The following is a 22,599-nucleotide window of genomic DNA, read 5'->3' as shown; positions in this document are numbered from 1 at the left end:
ACAAGCCCATCTTGATCGACTTTTTGTTAAAAATATTTATTATATAATAAAATGCTCTGTACACATTCCGAGAAGTTAGAAGTCATTTGTTAAAACAAATAATAATTTTGTTTAAACAAAAGACTATGGTATTTGAAACAATATAAAATGTAAACTTAGCCTGAGGGGAGTCGGTGGCCACAATGGTTTAGGGGTTGCTCGGCGCTCGTCACTGTAAGGTAAAAGTACCGGGTTCGAATCCAGCGGACCTGTATTCAAAGCCGGCATTCCTACAAATAGGCTTTTTTCCAAAAACACTGGCACCCCCAGTGTTCATTTAACTTCATATTTGAAATACCCATCGTAAAATAAATAAATAAACAAAAAACTCAGACAGAACAATATTTCAAAGGAATACATACAAACATTAGAATGGAAAATTGTTCAAACGGAATGAGGGAGAAATAAAGAGTTTTGTTAAATCTGGTAGCGAAGATCTTTGGGTTTTGTTTTCGTGTTTTCTTTGCATCCAGGTGGATTATCTATTATAAACTCGTTTTTCACTCATGTGAGATTGAATGATGAAGTTTCATTTGAAGTTGACACAATTGGATGGTTATTAAAGGGGAAAATTTTGTGCGAACTGCTTTTAGGTAAGAAAACACACAAAAAAAGAAGTCAAGGTTATTTAATTTATTTATTTTAAGTTAAGGTCATTGGCTATGTGATAACATATTTCATAAACTAGGATTTTTGTTGTAAAAGTTAGAACACTATTCAGCTTTAATCTCGTTTAATCTCTCATCTAATAACCCATCTATTATGACTTCAGAAACGTGTTACTATGCATTAAAAGTTTATTAAAAGTTTTAAATAATTTTCCTGTTTTACAAAAGGGTGGGAATAAGGTTTTCGTTTTATATACAGGGAGGGATAAAAAGATATAAAATAAATAATATAATAAGGATAATAATTTATAAATAATATAAAAATGATAAAAAGATCTTTGTATCTTTTTATAATAACAAACCAAGTTGTATTGTAGGATTGCCGAAAATCTCAAGGTCCATCCATCCTTCTTGATCAGACGGGTTTCACCGATTCCACAAAAGTTGGTTTTCCCAATTAAAATTTATTCATGATCTTTATTAACACAGTTATTTTTACATTTCTGGATTTTATATTGAAAGAGTTATAAATTCATAACAACCTGCTGCCTTATAACTTGGATTTACTCTTGTTTCCGAATGTTAACCTTAATAAAACAAAAAAAACATTGCAATACCTCATATAGTCTGATAAGTCTCTTACCTATTTTTATTTTATTTTTTTTTTTAGGAGTTACACCCAAATTGTAGAAAAGTTTCTTTTAAAAAGAACTTTATGCACTGGTCATTCAACTGTCCAACAGTATCATCGCGTCCAAGACATCTCTTACTCTTGAGTTGGGGAGGGCCTTTCTGGGATTTTTCTTGCCAGCTTTTGATCAATTTTGGCATCCGGGTTTGCTGTTCATGCAAGGATCCGTCCCTGTACCTAATTAATAATTCACTACCCCATTGACTGATTTGTCGTCGTCATTGAAGGCAGTTCCTTCTCGTATTACCCTACGCTGGTGCCCCCCATACTGAATCAATTATACACAACCATCTCGTACACAAGCATCTTTTCATTTGCAGACAATACAGCAGTTCCGTCGAGTAACACTAAACCTGTTCTTTCGTCTTGAAAATTGCAGAATTATCTCCCTCTGTTGGGATCTTCCAAATCTTCCAACGTAACCTTTGACCCTTCGTAGCAAAATTAGTCCTTTCGTATATTTTAAGAACGTTTTCCTTTCAACAGCAGACAAGGTGTGATACCTAGGGATGCACATAGACAAAAGACTGTCGTGGAATTCACACACACCGTTTGAACGATAAGATCTGATGAAATGATACCAAATCCTCTCACGACTACTTGACAAACGTCAACCTAACCGATCAATCTGTGGATTCTTCATAAAATACTCGATGGTCCATTTCATGTGTCAAATAAAACAACTACATACAAAGATTTAAATTTTCCCTTTGTCCATGAAGTCCACTCGATCCCTTTAGCTAACATAAAAAATTTCTTATCATTAAGCATCATTCATTTCAAAACAAGAGAGTTTTCCCAAACAGTGGCAGTAATGAGTTTGTCAAATTGCCACAACATTGTTACTTGTATGGGATAGTTCCAATTTGAATTGATTTTTAAAAAAACTTTTTTTACGATGATGCCTGATCCGAGGTTGAATTTTAAAGGCGTGCACGTTAAACGTCCCTTTTCCCAGCCTAGCTTTGTATCGTTTCCTTTTTGTACTTTAATCGTCTTTTCTTTTCACAGATGAAGTGAAACGATTCCTTCATTTTCTTAGCCTTTGTCAGCCGTTTGCATAATGACTAGATTAATGAACTCGAACTCTTCCCATTCTATTGTCTGACGCGATAGATTCATGGAAAAAAGAAATGAAAGGAAAATCTTACTGTTAATCGAAAAGGTGCAATTAAAAATCAGATTCATTTTGGAAAAATCGAACGAAAAGAGAGAGAGTGATGGGATCGAGCCGAAATATCCTTTAATCATTCAATAAAAACTCTCTTTAAGAAACAAAAATTTGCATAACGTTAGACCATTGTTGAACTTTAAAAAATTCAAATTGCTATTCGAGAGTTTTCGTTCTCACAATGAAGCGTGCAAGTGTTTATCGACGTTACTATTTGTCACAGAATATGATTGTTATCTCTGTCCTTCATTTGTGAAATAAAAGCTAGTTAAAATTTTTTTAAGATACTTAGGTAAAATATATATCACATATTTAAGCGTTTTATGTCAAGAAAAGTCACCACCCTTTTCATTTTGTTTATCAAGCACTGTTAAATCTTTTTTCGTATACCACATTACTACTCCTACGCCCAACACTACACCCGGAGGACTCGGATTGTAAGAATCTACTCAATGATGGCAGTCGGATTAACAAGGAGGTCTCGGGGACATCGTCGTTTTAGGCGACATGGAGGGTTTTTGAGATGGGGTGTGGTAGAGAGTGCTTGGAGCAATGGGCTAGGATTGGTTGAAAGATTGTAGAGAAACTGGATGAAGCGGAAACGTTCAATGAAGGAATGTTTTGGTCATTGTGGGTACTGAGGTTAGAAACGTAGTAAAGAGGTTGGAGAGTTCTCTTGAAGATTTTTAATTGAAGGCTTGAATTAGCTGGGTATTAATTAGAAGATAATCCGTTTATCCAAAGTACTGCTTTGCACAGAGTTAGTTTGCTCTTTACAGTCATGTCTGATTTCTGTCTTAGAATTCTTCGTGGTTGTCTAAGTCGCTTGAGTCTTGTGTTATATTCCACGCCGGTCTATTTTCTAATTATAATTCTAAGTAATTGACTTGTGTGAATTTCGGTAGTTTTTTGCTGTTAGTATGTGTGTATTTTTATTCTGATCACAACCACTAAGGACACCACTACGCACAGGGTACGAGTTAAGAATGAGGCGAGGAGAATTCAAGGTGATCGTCGTGGAGGGTTCGCAGGATGGATCGAAAGCTTAGTGTATAACTTTTGGAAGCGGAAATCGGATAGTCCGTTGACAAGAAGTATGTGAGGTCATTGTGGATATTTAGCTAGTTACGTTATACGCTTTGATCATTTGTTTAATTGGATGCCCTGGCAGAACCCCACAGTTCTTCTGTTTGGTCAAAAGAATCTTAGTAATGCCTTGAGTAGAGAGAGTTACTTGAGCTCTGATGGTCAATATAGATATCGGTCCTAGAAGGTTTTGTAGTTGTCTAAGTCTTTTGTTAAGCCTTATGTGAGGGTCCTAAGTATCTGACAAGGTCGATTTTTCCTAATTCACTCTTGTCCTCTACTTTTCGCACATTTTTCTTTGATAAGCTAAAAATCTCCTTGGATGTTGACGGTAAATACGATTCTGTCTAGAACACATAATTGCTGTGTCATCCGTTCAGGTGGATTAAGATGGTTTTGGGATAAGAAAGTCAACAGTATAAATGGTATACAGGATGGGGCCAAGATTGCTTCCTTGTGACACGCCGGCCTGTATTGGTTCGACATGGGAACTTGTGGCCGCACATCACTCTGGAACAGTGGTCAGTTAAAGCGGATTCCAAGATAAAGTAAGATGCGTTTACGTTTATAAAGGAAGCCCATAACCCTTTTCATCGCCTTGGCTACATCCAGGAGCATCTAGGATGGGTATAAATGTTTTAAAAGAAGTCTGTACCGAGAGAAGACTTATAGGTCTGTAGGAGGACATGTGGCTGGAAAGTAAGAGGGTGAGAAGACTGATTGACGGTATAAAGAAGCATTATGAACTGGTTTACCGTGTTTTAGAATTTAAGGTCGATTGATTCAAGATTACAAGTAATTAATTAGGAAAAATAAAGAGAATTAGCGATATTGCCGAGAAGAGTAGAGCTTCGTGTTAAAAGCGTAAAAATAAGATCTTAAGATTCATAAACCATAAAAATTTCCTGAAGAAAATTTGCTTCATTCCAGACGACTCAACAAATACCAGTTCGACGCATGATCCCCGAAATATAATTTTATCTTCAAGATAAATCTCCCCGGAGCAAGACATGCTTAATCATCGGAAATTTTATTATTTTATCTTTATCGATATTATGCAATTTGGGAAGTTCCGAGACATCCGGTTCCAGATGGGCAGCAAGCTTTAAACCTTTTAATTTTTTTTCCGGCGGATCCTTGTGTCCAATGCTATTGACCTTATCCATACGCATATTTTGATTTTTGCTTTAGTTGAAATTTTTACAGATTTATACCTTATGAAGCTGAAATTTGGTCTATTTGGTTAAACATTTCTCCGATTTTTTCCTGTTCCCCCTCTTGTTCGAACCAAATCCAAATTTTAGTAAATGATATGGGCTTATTGGACTTGAGTTAAGTGTAAAAGAAAAAGTCCGATAAACTGTTATATCAAGTATCATCGAATCTCAATCACAATCACGGTAATTTTAAAAACGTCATTCTTTTGTTGTCTTCGACGCTTTTTCGGCGTTAGTACCCACGGCTACGTGTAGGACTCAGCAAACACCCCTCGTTAACAGAATCGCGAAGTTCCCATCCATTAAAATATGCAAATTTCACACAACTATAATTACAAAAAAAGAGAGAAAAAAGAGAGACGATTAAATCAAACAGGGAATGTTAATGAGTACATTTTTTATAATGTGAGAGAACGGTATAATTCTTAAGATAACTATAATTCAATAAAAAAGTTCGGTAAAACAGAAAACATTTCTTTAAATTTGTAAGATTTATCTAGTCTCCTGGATGACGTACCTATAATTTACGCTTTTTACGACAAAAATGATCTAAAGCATCAATAATTTATTTAAAAACCATTAGCTTATTAGTGCAATTACTCTGATAGTCTATTCAATGAATAATTTTTTTAAAGTATTATCCAATAGTACCAGGAGGAGATGTAATGGAAAAAACTATTGATCTCATAGTTGAAGTGGTTATGTAAAGGCCTGTAAATGGCGTGAATTCACTGATTCATGTATCCAAAGTATCTTCAAACTTTATTGTTAAGTCCAATTTACAAAGAATGATTACATTTTTATATTTCTACTTGTCTGTTTTGATTTTTTTAATAGTGCATAACCTAACAAAATTGGAGGTTTTTACTACCACCTGCTTCATCGATAATAAAACAAAAGGCAAGGAAGGATCGTTAATTGAACCAATAAACAAAGTTATCGTCCGGATAATTTTTCGAGTCATTAATCACACAGTTATTTGTCTTATTGGATTGAAAAGTAGTCGTCCTGGAGACGCCAGACCAGCGGGGCATCAACGGAGATCTGATTTATTTCGCGTTTACATTTTTCCAAGGCCGGATTCCACGGGTAAATTGGGTATTTCCTCGTGAGATGTTATTATAACCCTTGTTTCCTACTTGAATACCTGGAATTAAATAACCATACGCCTCGGTGCGTCGGTGGAAATAGAAAAAAGATATGGAAAACTGAAACATTTTCTAAATGTTCAAAGTTCCGGTCGGCGTGGGGGCAACGTGCCTATCATTCGAATTGAAATCCGTGAAATGTTCACTGGAGCGCCTCCAAAGAAATTGCTTTTGGGTTTTTTGATCTATGATTTTGCAAAAAAATATTCCTGAAGTCCCTTTTTCCGCTGGAGATTCAATTCCTATCGGAAGTGAATCTGGAAAATTACTCACTCTGGAAACCAGTTAAAATACTTGAACATAAAAAAGAAAGCACTAATATAGCTATAATCCTGAAAAGCAAGCCGTGCATTACTGAAGATGAGAAAGTAAACGTAGTAGAAGAGTACTTCAGATCCGTTCACCATCACACTATTGATCAGGGGCCTTGATACTTAAGTAGACTTGTCACCCAAAAAATCAGAAGGCTCATGGACACGAATGCACTCTGGCCACTCCAAAAGCAGTTCGTAACATCATTCAATCCTGCAAAAATAAAAAGACACCAGGGTTTGACCAGATCTTGAACTCACTGCTTAATCTTCCTAGAAAAGCTATGGTCCTTCTTACCTCTCTTCAATGTCATCCTTCTCTTCTATTTTCCTGAATGATGAAAAGCTTTGAAACTTAAATAAACTTCATTATATTTAGTGGTCTAATTACCAAATTACTCCTTTCAATTAATTAATCTGTATATGTAAAGTTTTTGTTTGAAATGAAAAAGTTAGTGTCACGAGCGGGATTCGAACCCACGACCTTGAGCAGCGGCGTATTTAGACCAAAGTCTTGGGTTCGAATCCCGCTCGTGGCACTAACTTTTTCGTTTCAACAAAAACAAAAACCTTACATAAAAAGATTACCTATTTACATTTTTTTAATGGTAAACTCCATGAAATTCCTTCAAACTACAAACAAATTGGTTTACTCAGTTCTCTGTGTATTATATTTGAACAGGTCATGTTAAAAAGACTTGAATACCACATATCCACGCAAGATCTAATAATGGAAGAATAATTTGGTTTCCGCCCTGAGCTCAGTACAGTAGCATATTGGCTTGCATAGTCCATAAGGTCACAGAGGATTTCCACCATAAACAACATACAGGTTTGTCCTCCTTACCTAGCACAGGCCATCGACGCTTTGTGCCAGAAAGGGATTGTTTACCGGTTGATTGAGCTCAGGTTTCCAGCATATCTGGTCAAAATTGTGCACTTATACCTCAAAAATATGTCTTTTCGCATTGCGCTGAACAACTAATTTCATATTTTCATTATAGCACCAGGTTTTCTTAAGGGCTGAATACTGGGACCGACACTGTTTTCTATTTTTCTGAACGCTTTTCCAAAACCCAAATTCTGCCAACTAGCGCTGATGACATTGCGCTCCACTGTACATCATGAAGAGTCGGTGTGATAGCAAGCATGCTAAATAAGCAACTTGTGCGAATATATAACTTCATTACCTATTATAATAAATTTTTACCCACAAACAACAATAATTGTGCACAGTTAATACCATACATTAATAATAAAACTATTTGTCCCTTCTATTTTGAATTTCTAATAATAAGGGCTTATTTTAGCAATAAAATTGTTAACAATAAAATAATTTTTATTTACTAAAGAAAAAAGTAAAATATAATTTTGCGTGAGAATCTAAAAATTAAGTCAGTTGGTGAGGAGGTCTTTGATTTCCAGGGATTTAGCCAATTATCATACACAGAATGTCTATATTTGGCAATTATTATTATTACAAAAAAATCAATTTATGTTCACAACACTTTCCCGACATTTCTTCTCTTCTGAGACGAGGAAAATTTAGCTAGTCCTAATCCACTTCTCCAGCGTCATACCCTGGAGTCCTGAGATTCGTTATATATTTTTTAAGTAGTAAAGATAATTTTCTCTGACCGACTTCTATAGTACATGCTGCATATTTAAGAAATAATAAGATAATTCAATACAAAATACAATTTAAAAAGTTACAATTTGAGATAAAAGGGCAGTCCATAAAGAAATCAATTCGTAAGATCTTAAGACCTGGAAAACCGACCGAAATCGACTTTTAACATTTCTTTCAGATTTGATTTGTGTATCTGTGCTTGTATCTCGAGTGATATATTACCGTGTCAAGGGAAAGACCTTTCAAAACGGACGAAAGCCAGAAAACATCTCACGGTGCTGCGTCACAAATCACAACGTCAAAACACCTACGATCAGCAGAAAAAATGCTGGTAGTCGAAAATGATAAACCCTTTAATAAACTGGCGAAACGATCAAAATATATTCGATCATGTAGCAAATAACATTTAGTTTAATTGAGACCAGAAAAGCTTTTATCAATGGATATTTTTTTTAAGAAAGGATAAAACAGGACATACTCAAAAGTAAACCTGCTCAAATCCAGATTTTGAAAAACCGGTAATAAAAATTACAATAATAATTCAGGATTCGGTTTTTGTAGTCCAGTTTTGGGGTTTTTGTAGTCTCTAAATAAACTCTAGGGGCCATCGGTGGCCGCAACGGTTTAGGCGTTGACACGGCGTTCATCTCTAAAGTAAAGGTCCCCGGGTTCGAATCCTGCGGCCCTGCATTCGTAGTTGAAAAAAAACAACTAAATACTTGTGAATTTTAATTATTTTTAGTTTTAAAGGGTTTTAATATCTATTTCGTTTAATTATCTATATTTCTGTTCAAAGTTACAATGATAGTAAAAAAAACAGGGTTTTGAACTGCTTATTTTATGACATATTTTTACAATTTTTACTGCATAAAAAACAGGTCTCTGTAAAAACTAAGTTAAAGAAAAAGATTTGAAAATTGAAATATTTTTCTGGTTGTTTTTTATTTATTTATTTTTTACGAGGGTAGTATGAAGTTAAATTAACCCTCGAGGTGCCGGTACTTTTACAAAAATTCCTTTGTAAGTATGTTGGGTTCGAATTCAAAGCCGGTGGATTCGAACCCGGTACTTTTACAGTGATGAGTCGCTGAAGACTTTTTAGAAGCGACTTAGCAAGTCTTAAATATAAATGATCATATATCTATACATTTATTTAAGTACAAATGTTATTCTGGTCTGTTTAATTTAGCTGACTGGATGATACGGTTTTAGGTTGTCTAAAAAGAATGTATTTCTCAATTCTCCTCCTTTAATAATTATTGAAAAGTTAAATTTAAACCAAATCGCTTCCACCCCCGCTTGTCGATACTGCTGTCAAACGCCAGGCAAACAGCCAAAATAATAATGGGTGCTCATTTCGCCAAACCTTTATCGTAATTGCGGTACATTGAACAATTTCCTATTTATTAGAATATCGGCGAGATTTTCCGATATAAAGAAAGTTTGGACATGTCCGTAAATATACCAATCGCATGTTAGCAGCCCACAAGGTCAATTGACAGAAAGCCAATTTATCTGAAACGTCAGCATATTCAAGTGAACATTGCAGAAGAGAAAAGGGGAAGGAAGGGAGATAAAAAGCCCCGATTTCTAATTAATCATTTAAAGCCAACTCTATTTATATCATTCACTTGGTTTTTAAAGCTTTGTTTATTTTTGTCTCATTGGTTTAATTCGCCTTTAAAGAGGATATAAATTCACGGCTGTAGTGAATACTGGTATTATACGACGGGTTTTACTCTCTTTAATCCCATTTTCTCATTTTCCTCGACCTAGAGACCGGCTACAAACCTTTATCCTTCATCTAGTTTTCTAGATGTAAGTGAAAGAAATAAATTTAAACAAGACGTTTTATTCACCAGCGCAAATTCCCTTTCTGGAGATGCTAGATTGGTCAATATTGTCGAGATTGTTAATACGAAACTTGATAATTTGAATTTCTTGATAATACGAACTCCTCATACAAAATATTTTTCGTATCAGAGGAAAAAGTGATTTTATATTATAAATCGAATTTTATTTTAATAATGCATAACAGTGTTCACTTTTACAGTTGATCTATTTTCACTTTTTAATTATAGTATTTAGTGTGTAGTATTTAGTGACTGTTAATTAATGATCGTGACACACCAGACCGCATCTCACGATCTTCAAATAACTTTTTAATTATTTTTACCATGTTTTATACATGTACAATTTAACTCTTAATAATTCGATTTTCTTTCCTCTTGATAATTCGAACATCTTGATAAGTCGAATTATTCTTGTGGTGCCTTGGGTTTTGAATTATCAAGAGTCGACTGTAATTTTCAAATTCTAAAAATCGACTTCTTTAGCCCGGGTAAATGTAATTTGCCTGGTTTTCAACGTATTCGCTCGTATGTTTGTACATTGGGCGATGTTAGACGGTTTGAAAAGTTATCTTTAGAAAAGAGCAGTTAGTGCCATGTAATTCATACATTAACGTAATAAATATTTATCTATGGAAGGATGACTTCAGAGTTATTAGTGATTTCTTTTTAAAACGCATTTATTATCTTTTCTGTTTAACACGGCTTGATAATGAACAGAAGTGTAGTTAATATTAACTATCGTTGCTATCTTCATGTTCAGTGCTAGGCTAAACGATAAATTTATACACAAAGTAATAAAATACAACTAATTGTTTTCCAGAAAAGATACAATTTCTCAGTTCTAATAGATTATTGTAGCGATCATTTAGTTTGAGAGAGAGAGAGAGAGAGAGAGAGAGAGAGAGAGAGAGAGAGAGAGAGAGAGAGAGAGAGAGAGAGAAGAGAAAGAAATAGAGAATAAAACGTGAAGTGAGTGAGAGAAAGAGAGAGCGTGAGAAAGAGTTATTTAGATTCTTATCCCTTCATCGCACAAAGATCCATTTGAATTAAACTTTCCATACCTCATGTATATGGAAATATGCTAGAATTTTGCGTTCGACTCACACTTTTGAGAGAGTGAGAGAGAGAGGCGGGAGAAAAAGAATGAGGGAAAGAAACAGATAGGAGGAATAAAGAGATAGAGTGAGAGGCGAGAAAAGGAGAGAGGGAGAGAGAGAGAGAAAGAAAGAGAGAGAGAGTGAGAAAGTAAGATAATCAGAGGCGCAAGAAAGAAAGGAAAAGAGGAAAAATAACAGAAAGAGAGAGAGAGAGAGAGATATAGTGAGAGAGGGAGTGAGAGAGATAGAGAGAGAGAGTGAGAAGTGAGAGAAGGAGAGAGAGAGAGAGAAAGTAAAATAATCACAGGCGCAAAAAAGAAAGGAAAAGAGGAAAAATAACAGAAAGAGAGAGAGAGAGAGAGAGAGAGAGAGGAGATTATTAAGTTAACTAATTTTCAAAAATGTTAAGTTTGTTGTTAATCTGTTCTCCGCGTAGATGTTCGTAGAAAAGACAATTTCGCACTCACACATTAGTTTCACTGCTTCACGGCAAAACATGAAAATGCAATGTCACCTGTTCCTAACCCTAAAACCACCTAATCTTACCTTGCCCATTACCGTAACCATTTTTAACCCAACTCAAACCCGACCCCTGACCTAATCTTGCCCAAACTATCCTAACCATACCCGTCTCTAACCCTACTTGCCTATCCATTCCCTAATCTAACGTACCATAACCAGTCCACACTCCTAACTCTGCTTAATACATCTTTACCTAATCCTAAGTATTTCTCGGTAACGCAAAATCGATGACGAGAAAATTATCACGGGAAAATGTATGTACATGTCCATGTTAACAAAAGAACCGTGAAAACCTTCAATGAAGATTTAAAATAACATCTGGTACAGGGAATTCATGTCCTTATTTTATCCGACAATCCACTTTAGGAAAACGTTTAAATTTACGAAAGATTTTGTAAAATTGCATGAGATTTAAATATACTACTAATTAAGCAATATTAAATAAATGAATTAATTACATAGATCCAGTGTTTTTAGCAAAAGGCAGCTTCTCATGGACATTATGTAAGTGTACAAATTGGGAAAATTTAATTTTCCCCTAATGGAAGTTTTGTCGACACCTGTTCGTAATTAGTGGATTTTATCCGTTGTGGAAGTGTTCAAAACGCTTGCATCCAAAGCAATTAAGTAATTTATGGGAATATCAATGTTATCTAACCCGTCCCTAACTAACTTTACTCGACCTAATCCTAATCTATTTTAGGACGTTTAAATTTGAAGAAGATACTGCCAAATATGCGGTTTAAATAGGTTATTTAATTTATAAGGTACTAAAGTAAATGAATAAATAAAGTGTATTAGATATTAGAGCAAATATTTCGGCTTTTTTTTACTTACCACTATACATTCTCGTTTGCAATTTTCTGAACCTCTACACTGAATTTTAGGTCCTAACCGTTAAATATAACTCATGTTCTATACTTTATGAAAAGTATAAAGTATGTATAAATTATGTTTCATAATAAAAAAGCACAGTTTGTTAGATATTAAAAAACAAAAAATATTTTAGTTTTGTGTTTCAACTCTTTCTTCTTCCATCGTGAACATGTTCATAATCTCTACACAAAATTGTAATATCCTTAAACAAATTAGGATCCCAGCGGTTTTGTTAAACGCCAACCTCCCCTGGGCAGAATATGAACGGTCAAATTAGGGAAATTAATTTATCCCAGGTGTAACTTTCGTCAAGACACCTCCTGGCTCCTGTTCGTTCAGGCTATACCAAATATAAGCTGCATTGTACAGAAGAATTATAATGATATAAAAACAATGTAATTACTAGAAAATATTTTATCCCGACTCAGCCGTTACCAGTCAAGACTCAACGAAGTCACAAGTGGTCCAATTCACTTACCGTCGCCTGTCAAATGAAGCAATTTTGTAGCAGGGAAAAACCGTAATATCTACAATATCGGTGCTGAAAGAACCTGGACCAAAAGTTAATATGGGAAACACATTAAAAATTTAAGAGTCGGCATCGAATGTACACATTGAAATATCTCCTCGCCAGTAAAACCATCCCTCTCCACGTAAAGCGGCATTTGCAAAATGACCATAAGGCCTATCATCGGCACCATATGATCATCGGTATCTGATTCACAAATTAAAACGGTGCGGACCATTCTCTGTGGTATGTTCGGAACCGTATTATCCGCAAAGACTTGGACATACCTAACGGTGATCAAGGACACCTAAAGTCGACACCACCGGTCCATCAAGGCACACCACGACCAAATAATGCAAGAAATTACCAAGCACCAACCAACTTCAAGATCACAAACACGGCTGAAAAGGAAGAGACACTACGACCTTGTACCATCCTAAACTCGTATATATTACTGTTAAATAATTAATTTTGTAAGCTATTGTTACCAAATTTATTAATAATCCAATTAAGTGAGGAACGCCTCCTAGGCATGTTTCAAGTCATATTTTATACAGGGCTACTCGTGTTACATACTTTGCCAGTAGTACATTCATGAAAACCAATTAAGTCCTAATTAACTATGGTACGAATCCAACAGTTTCGGAGTTATTCCACTTTTTCTGATTTTTTAAAATTTCACGACCTTGCTTCAAATAAACAATGATAACTCCAAAATTAAAAAGCTCTGGAGAAATCCGTTGAGGCATTGAAAAGTACGTTAAATTTCCAGTATGTTGTAATCAATATTAAACTTGTAAACGTTAGTGAAATAAGGTTTTAGTAGCGAGAACTTTGAAAAATAATTTTCTTTTTTCAAAGTTGAAAAACTTACTATGGTGATTCTAAACTACTATTTCCAAACCTAGAGACCAGCAAATTTCAGAAAACGTACTCCATTTAACATCCTTTCTAGTGGTGCAATTGCTTTTTTAATTACTTTTTTTCCACCTTCAACCACTTTTATCTTTTCCTTCATCAATTTCTTCATATTTGAAAAAAGTAATTAAAAAAAGCAATTGGACCACTACAAAGGATATTAAATGGAGCCCGTTTTCTGAAATTTGCTGGTCTTTAGATATGGAAATAGTACGTTACCATAGTACGTTTTTCAACTTTGAAAAAAAAAAATATTTTTCAAAGTTCTCGCTACTAAAAAAGCTTATTTCAAGAACGTTTACAAGTTTATTATTAATCACATCTTATTGGAAATTTAACGCAGTTTTCAAATGTATCAGCGGATTTGTCCAAAACCTTTTAGTTTTGGAGTTATCATTGTTTATTTGAAGCAAGGTGGTGGAATCTTAAAAAATCAGAAAAAGTGAAATAATTCCGAAACTGTTGAGATTCGGACCATAGTTAATTAGAGCTTTTTGGTTCCATTTTGAATGTAGAATCACTGGCAAAGTTTGTAACACGAGTAGCCGAACACCCTGTATTGAGTAAACGATGACAACAGTGCTGTGCAATAAAGTTTAAAAAAACAGCGGAAAATTTCAATCGGAAGTGTTAAACATGTGTTCGATATGTTTAATAAAATAATTGTACAAACTACAAAGTATACTGTAATTTTTTTAAAAAAATAATGAAGAAACGAACTTATTTTCAATTTAGTACAAAATAAAGAGTTGATCTTGTGCAACAGTTCATAAAAGTGCCTTTTGAGGTAGTCATGCCGTTTTGTACTTTGGGGCTTATATTCACCTATTTTCTTCTATCTACACCGTATATCAAACGATATTCAAATATCCATTTTAGGTTATGCTTGGACGGTGAAAAATCAATTTCTATTTTCAGTCATTTATTTAGTGTGCATCATTCATCACGCGAGGCTTATTCCTTTCAATTTCGATACGCCTTTACATTTTCCTCGCTGGAACGGATTTGATAACTAAACAATAGGGTTCTTTTTTATATGCAACCGATTAAACCCATAGATTTAGGCCTTTCGATAATCGTTATCGTAAAGACGCTTTTATTGTCTGTTTTTTTACATTAGGCCAATCGTTTGCCGACCGTTCTTCAATCAGAAGAACACCTCCTGTTCCTAACGCACGTTTTGTCCTAACGCAATCCACCACGGCGGATGACAAACGATCTGACAGCTGACAACAAAACTTTAATGGATCTGAAATATACAATAACAAAAAAATGAGAGAAAAGGTCATTTGTCTGTTCAATGCTTGAAGTTATTCTTTATCCACTTGATTACAGAATAAGGCCTGTTGGGTGGAGACATTTTCATCTTTAACTATCTTCTTGTACAATGACAATTAAAGAAATAAAGCCAAAAAATCATTAATGTTTTTTTAATAGAATTTTCAGGTCTCGAGGGGGGTTAAATAACACAAACCTTTCTGTATCCATAGGAGAAATTTGTTTGATTTTATTTTAAGGCTTTAAAGCTATGTTTAATTGATCAAAGTTTTTTGGTGAAAAAGTTCTCTTATGTTATACATATTTAAATAAAATATTTATTTAAAAAAACAAAACATGTAGTTTAAGAATAGTTTTATTGGCAAGTATGTATGACAGAATTAGCAAGGAATATGGTCCAGTGTGTTTATTTTTCTTGAAAAACGGTATCCAAGTTTGTTAGAACTCATTCTTTCAAAGTGCAGTGCTTTTGAAAACAAATGCTATAAGATTTAAATCCGAGTGGTAGGTTGCATTCGGTGTTCGGGAACTTTTCAACATCAAGTCCTGAGCTTTAGTTAAAACAAGAGTCAACTTGGACAAAAAACAAAAATCCAAAAGAAGCTAATCTACTAAATTGTACTTGCAGAAATAGGCGAAGGGTCGGGGGAGGATGACGTCCCGGGCGAAGGAAAAAGTGGTCTCGGCTTTCAACCGTATCTTCAGGGGGGCGGAACGACTGGAAAAGGAGCCCGGGGCCGGGGGCGTCCAGGGTGGCTCCCCCGGGAGGCGGCTTATAAGACACGCTGGCTACCACGTTACGCCGGCTGAGGATGGCAAGCCGGGAACCTCCAGGCCGTCCTCCCAAGGATTTTTCAAAAAGAAACCATCCAACAAAGGTAAGTTGGATACACGTCCGAGACACGTGGATGTTTATCTGTTAAACATGACTTCTTCACTTCCGCCCTCGTTGTTTCAATTTTTAAAAAAAATTGTCAACTATTTGAATCATATGGTATACATTTTCTTTCTTTTTTTTTCTTCATTTCAAAACATCATTAAATAAGTTAAAAGACAAATGAGCTTAACAGGAAAGGAAAACGCCATCTTGTAAATTTTTTGCACAAGTTTCCTATATCTTAAAATGTCCTATTGATCAAATAGCTAAAAAGAAAGATAAATTCTAATTTAATAGATAACTTATTATCACTTTAAAAGTAACTTATAATATACAAAATAGTTATGCAAAGCTTTAACAGGTAATCGGGTCCTAGTATCCCCAAGCAACCCACCAGCAACAGCCACAACGGCACTGTTCAGATTTGATCACTACCCATTTGCATATAATTTTTATTATCCTATTACTAGACACATACGTTGGATGTGCCCCATCCCTCATGGAGCAAATCCAACTCTACATCGTTCCTGTCCAATACAAGAGGCCCACCATCCCAGCCACCCACTGGGCGACTGCCAGACCCGAACACCCTTAAGCCCAATTAATTTCTTGCTATTAAAATTTAATTGTTCTTTCTTTTATAAATTTATACATATATTTATATATTTCTGTCTTCTAGACTTAGTATTTGGACATAATTAAATGGACAATTCATCAAGCTTGTCACTTTTTCGAGCATGTCTTTTATATGCTTACTACGTTTAGAGTAGTTTATAATTATATGCTCTGGTGTTTCTTCTATCTTACACATATGAAAAAATACAGGTATGAAAAAAAGTTGAATGTCAAAAACATATCAAGGACAATTTCCTTTCTCAATAAAAAAAAAATACCGAACAAAAAATCATGAAAAATTTTAAAATCACATTCAATCCAATAATAATGAGGAAATAATAAAATCACACTACAAACCTGTATCAAAAATTATAGAAATTGTGTAACAATAAGGTAAAAATATATAAACTTACATAACTAATTAATATTCACATATAAACATTCACTTTATAAAGATTTGCATGATATTGAATATAAGTAAAACAGATAATACAATAACAGATCAGAGCAAATTCATAGAAAACACAATTGGATTTTAATTAACAAGGTCCGTACATAATTTCGAATATACATTTGTGTACTTCAAAAGAAGAAACGATTCAAAATGGCTAAAAAATACTATTAATTATGACAGTGAAGAGTGACGAAATCCCACCTTGTACCAATTCAATGCATTCAATAAAGTTTTCAAAAAATACTTTCACACTAAAAAACAAAACACAAGTACGATGCCCTCTGAAAGAAAATCTCACAAACTTTACCAATACAGTTAGAAACTACGCAAAAAGAGTCACACAAAACTTTCCAAAAGCAAAATATGTAAAACTTTTAAAAACAAAACTTAATTAAAAATAAAAACCTATCCAAACTACCAACATAACGGAAATATAAAAAAATGGGCATACTAAAACTGCAAAAAATAAAAATGTAACACTCAATAGAAAAAAAATCTCATTTGCACACAAATAAATTTAAATTTATAGACATTCATTTACCCAGTAAAATAGAAAAAAACTGCATAATATCAAAGGTAAATCAATGAGCAGACTCAATTGTCTGGAACGTTGCACAAAAAATTGAATCCATAATTAACAAGCGAGAGGAGAAAAACAGACAGGCCAGGACACTCAGAGAATATACATATAATATATAATAAAACAATTAATATATAAAAAATATAAATAAAATTTAATGAAATAATTTAAAAAATCATTAATTAAATGGTAATTATTATTTAATAGGTTAATTCCTTTCTGCCAGGGAGATCTTTTATTAAAATGCTTGTAAAAGAGCTATCTACCCCATTCCAAGTTAATTTTGGTTTGCCTAGGGCTCTCATTGAGGATCTCCAATGATGAGTCGGTCGTTAATAGCACATAATTTTCTCTCTTAGTTGATGGCCTAAAATTATTTTGCCAAATTTTCTGGATCAATGTAGTTTACTTTAGGAAAATCTGGACGAAAATTGTACAAAAATCAAATAATCTTAAATTAAATGGGAATAAGTTTAAGGTCATAAGTTGTAAAAAAACAACCTGCAAATGAGATTGATATTGGTACATAAACATGATAGAAGAAACATCTCCCTTATCCTGGAGGCTGCTTTACCTTGAAAGTTAAAAAAAAACCTTGGCTTAAGCTTTGTTTTTCAGATACTTATCACATAAAATTGTTTCTCCAAATATCTTGTCCACCTATGGTTTTAAAGTCCTGCATCACCAAATTGTTCCCATGCGTTGTTCTGTGCCCCCCCCCCCATCATAGGACTAATCTTGTCTCTCTTGTGTGGTACAGGACCTCAGTCAATATGGCAAGAAAATTCTATGCCATCTTATAAAACGAAAATTTGATTAGCTTTAAAACCTTTATAGGTAATCAGGTGGCTCTAAAAACAACTACCTCATCCATAGTAAAGTCCATAGTCATTTAGGATTGCATCAAGGCCCTAACAGATATTGTTGACAACACCAAACTCAGCCTTGTTTATATACCAGGACAGAGGAGCAACGAGGAGGCTGACAAATTGTCCAAGGATAGAACTCAATGATGACACCTGTTGCCCCCTAAACATACCAAAATGTCAAAAAGTAGATTCAATGGATGAAAAATAAGTCATCAATTCATTGGGAATATATTTTTGGCATGTTTAGCAAAGGGCCACCACAGAAATTAACGGCAGCATTACTAAACCTAGGATGTTTAAGGCTAGAAGAATTGGACTTCTGACTCTGGAGGCATACATATAGACTCGAAGCAGCAGAAACAAGCCTGTTCATTGCCAGGAAGAAGAAGAAACAGCAGAACATGTCCTCTGTTGTGTGAAGGCCTATGCAGGCTAAAATTCGTACTCCTGGGAGAGGAAAAGCCCTGACCTGAAAGAGAAGAGGGAGGCTTTGTCCAAGCTTTGGGATCTGATAAAAAGCCTGCTTAATAAAGCTCTAGATAATATCGGAGATTGCACATTAAGCAAATGTTCATTGCGGTGCATTAGATCAAAAAGAAAATTACCCTTTTTAATTTTTGGAGCCCTATTTTATTTTTATATTAGTTTATTTTTTTACTATAGACTTCGGTTTTTTTTATTTAGTTTAGTTTTATGTCAATTTTATACCATTCTTTTTCATTTGTTATTCAGGATTGTAAACATTTCACCTGTATTCAGTTTTTTCTTACCAACCATGGGTAGCCAGTAAAAGTAAGTGATTACAGTAGCCAAGTGGTCAGCGTGACCTCAGCTCGTAGACCCCATGGTCATGGGTTCAATTCCCACCATCGCCCCTGGCGCTTTTTTCATGATACCCTTTCTCCCCAAATAAAATAAATATACGTATGCACAAAAATATATTTAAAAAATATTTCTTACATGTTTATACTTTTTTTAAATATCTGAATTGATCCTTGCAGTTATTGTATGATTTTTGTCAAATCTATAAGTCCAAAAATTATTTGTTCAAGAAGGAGCACCAGCAATTGATCCCAGTTGCCAAAAATCCGTCCGTACCAGGAGGTTAATGAAAGAGCTTCAGGATATTGAGAGGAGCCAACAAAAAGATTCTCCGATCTTCACTGTCGAGCTGATAAATGATAACCTTTATGACTGGCATGTCCGACTCTACGGGATAGATGAGGAATCCGAGCTAGCAGCTGATATGAGAGAGTTCGGCATCAAGTGCATATCACTCCAGTTAACATTTCCGGAGAATTTCCCATTTGTCCCACCATTTATGAGGGTAGTTACGCCGAGGATCGAAAAAGGGTTTGTTATGGAAGGCGGAGCCATTTGCATGGAACTCCTTACGCCGAGAGGATGGGCAAGTGCCTATACGGTTGAAGCAATTGTAATGCAGTTTGCAGCAAGCATTGTCAAAGGACAGGTAACAAATCACAACACTCGAAAAAATGGCAAACTTTATTTTTCTATAAATTTTATTTCAGGGAAGAATTTCTAAAAAAACCAAAAGTAGCAGCAAAGATTTCAACCGTCATTCAGCAGAAGAGTCCTTCCGAAGCCTTGTTAAGACTCACGATAAGTACGGTTGGGTGACACCACCTTTGGCTGATGGTTAAATGAGATACCGTCTTAATTTGATAGTATAAAACAATATATTTTATCATGTTAGTCTTCATATTGAATGTTAACTACTACATCCTTTATATTTGTATGAGTGAACTTCATTGTAGTCTTATTTAGTAGCTCAGAAAGCTTTTCCACTTCTAAAAATCATAATTTATGACTTGACAATTGATTTTTTTTTCTCACAGTATCGCTGCCCAAAATTTAATGTTCACCTCATGATAACAAACCCTAAATACTTAGAAAGTCACCACTGTGAAATTTATAAGTAGTGGTTGTGGCATTTTCCCTCATTAAGAATATTACTTTAAAAACTGAGGATTTATTAAGTTAATAGTTTTAAGAAAAATTTTACTATTTACTATTTGAGTGTACAGGTATTATTGACATTCCAGAAAAAAATGTTACCAATAATTAGTAAGAAAATGTTTCTAGAAATAGTTGGCATTTCTAAAACTAAATTTTTTAATATTATTATATTTATTTCTGTAATTACCTTTCTCTTCTTTCATTTTGTGTTTAAGTTAATGGTGTACGGTTTAAATGATTATTTTTACAAGTCAGTTAATGGTTTTTCTCTTTTTAAAAACTTTCTCTTCTATTATGACATTTTTAAAAATAAATGTGTTCATATGACATTAAAAGTATTATATGATAATTAATTAATATTTTTTGGGGGTGAAAGCCACATTGAGTTTTTTTAGAGTAAGGTATTATAATTATAATTGTGCCAAAGTTATATTAGGCGTTACTTAATAGGTGCATTTTCTCATCATATATCAAATTTGATCCTCTTTGGTTTTTTCAAAACATTTGACCCTACACAGAACAGCATTTTCCAATAACACAGGGTAAACCCGGGAATAAATTTTAAAAAAATGAAGTGAAAATCGTTTAAAAAACCCATTTCATTGCTCAAAATATTGACACGCTATCCTTGTTGTATTTAATGTGTAATTAAATGTATTTGTATTTCATGGTTAAATATTGTTAAATGTACACAATTAAAAAAAATAATTAATACATTTTAAAAAAGTACGGGAAGATGGCAAAATAGCTGATGTGATAATTTTAGTAAGTAGTTTATGTTGTTTTTTCTTTCCTTATATTTCATTTTATTTTATTTTTTATAGTTAATAATAGTATAGGAGTATAAGAAAAGTCAAACTTGATCAGGTTTTAATACTTGATTTATTGAAATAGACTGATTTGACTAATAAAAATTTACATTTATTTATTAAAACAATAATTGCTTTTAAGAATAATCTAGTTATTACAAATAATTAATTTTAATTAAGGAGTTCACATTTTATTTGAAATGCAAACTTACAACACTTGAAAAGTAAACTATTATTTTCAGATAGTTGACTACTGAAATAAATTGTTTGCCCTAATATAATTTTAATAATTTAATAATAAAACATTAAGAATAATAAAACAAAAACAGAATTACATTGTTAGTCCTCATAAATTCTGCGTCCAAAAGGGTTGTGAGCCATAAGGGAAATAATTTTGTCCTAAGAAATTTTGTTATTCAAAAAGACTGTAAATACTTAATTTTTTAGTCGTTTAAAGTTAAAATAAAAGCTGTGTTGCTTAAGTGTTATGTAGTTTCAGGATACTTTTATCTACAGTGTATTTTTAAATGTTTTCCTATAATTAAAACAAATTTGATAAGAGAAAACAATATACAAAGATTTTATAAAGTTGACAGATTTTGTATTCTCTTATCAATCGCATGAAATTTTACCTACAAATTGGTGTTTTTAATAAGTCCCCGTTATGATAAACGCAAAGGGATGAGTTATATGTAAAATATCTTATATGTTGTGCAATTGTTATGTCAAATCATGTTAGCCCCAATAGAAAACAAAATATATGCATGAAAATTGTTGTTTTATATTTTTGATGTAATAATTTATCTGTTTTTAGTACAATATAATAAATGTATAATTGAAATGTATTATATGTTAAAGTCAAACAAGACCAACTTGTTACTTTTTTAGTTTTGCATCTAACCATAAATTTAACCTGGGTCATCAATTTTTTTATTATTAAGTTAATGTTTCTAGTTTTGAATTTTCTTAAGTTTTATAGTAAACCAGCATTACACTTGAATAATGAAGACTTATTCAAGAGATTTTTTGATTCAATGAATTGTTTAGTTAGTTTTAAACATTCTTGTGGCGATTAAAAAGCAGCAAATATCACAATATGTATAAATTGTCTGCACGCAGTTCTAATTAACATTAAACAAATCAATTAACTATATTTTAAGTTTGGGGTACTCGGAGGGTGAGGCCCTGTGGGGATGGTTTGGTTTGTGGACAGTGGGGAACGGCTCTGCTCTTGCTGGACGTGTATATGCCCATACTGCTGGGTGGTGGTGGACTTTTCCAAGGGTCAGGGGCAGTCTGTGGTAAGGAAAGAGGGCAGTATGACACCATTTTAAATGGGCAGCCTCAATATGCTATGTGGCTAGTCTCAGGGGCCAGTTCGGCTGTCCACCCAATATTAGTCCAAAGTCCAAATAAAAATACATTTAAAAAAACAGGGACAAAATATGGTATTTTTTGATAT

General features: G+C 33.8%; 1 protein-coding gene across 3 annotated transcripts in view; it reads left to right on the top strand.

Annotated features, from left to right (window-relative positions):
- LOC106666786 (ubiquitin-conjugating enzyme E2Q-like protein 1) overlaps nucleotides 1–21,919 on the top strand; it is a 29,488-nt gene extending 7,569 nt beyond the window's left edge. The window contains exons 1-4 of one of the 3 annotated variants that reach the window (XM_014394223.2): nucleotides 15,264–15,457; nucleotides 15,582–15,831; nucleotides 19,401–19,819; nucleotides 19,881–21,919. In XM_014394223.2, the coding sequence (XP_014249709.1) occupies nucleotides 15,606–15,831; nucleotides 19,401–19,819; nucleotides 19,881–20,012 (777 nt within the window). In that variant the 5' untranslated portion in view covers nucleotides 15,264–15,457; nucleotides 15,582–15,605 and the 3' untranslated portion in view covers nucleotides 20,013–21,919. Of the gene's footprint in view, nucleotides 1–15,263; nucleotides 15,832–19,400; nucleotides 19,820–19,880 lie in introns of those variants that run through there. The other 2 variants (XM_014394225.2, XM_014394226.2) reach the window with 2 other exon arrangements.
- The last annotated feature ends 680 nt before the right edge of the window (nucleotides 21,920–22,599 follow it).

Source organism: Cimex lectularius, unplaced genomic scaffold, assembly GCF_000648675.2.
Source record: "Cimex lectularius strain Harlan isolate CLEC.00 unplaced genomic scaffold, Clec_2.1 scaffold2, whole genome shotgun sequence".
In the NCBI taxonomy this organism is placed as follows: Eukaryota; Metazoa; Arthropoda; class Insecta; order Hemiptera; family Cimicidae; genus Cimex; species Cimex lectularius.
Note: the sequence above shows the minus strand (reverse complement) of the source record. Positions and strands in the feature narration are given on the sequence as shown.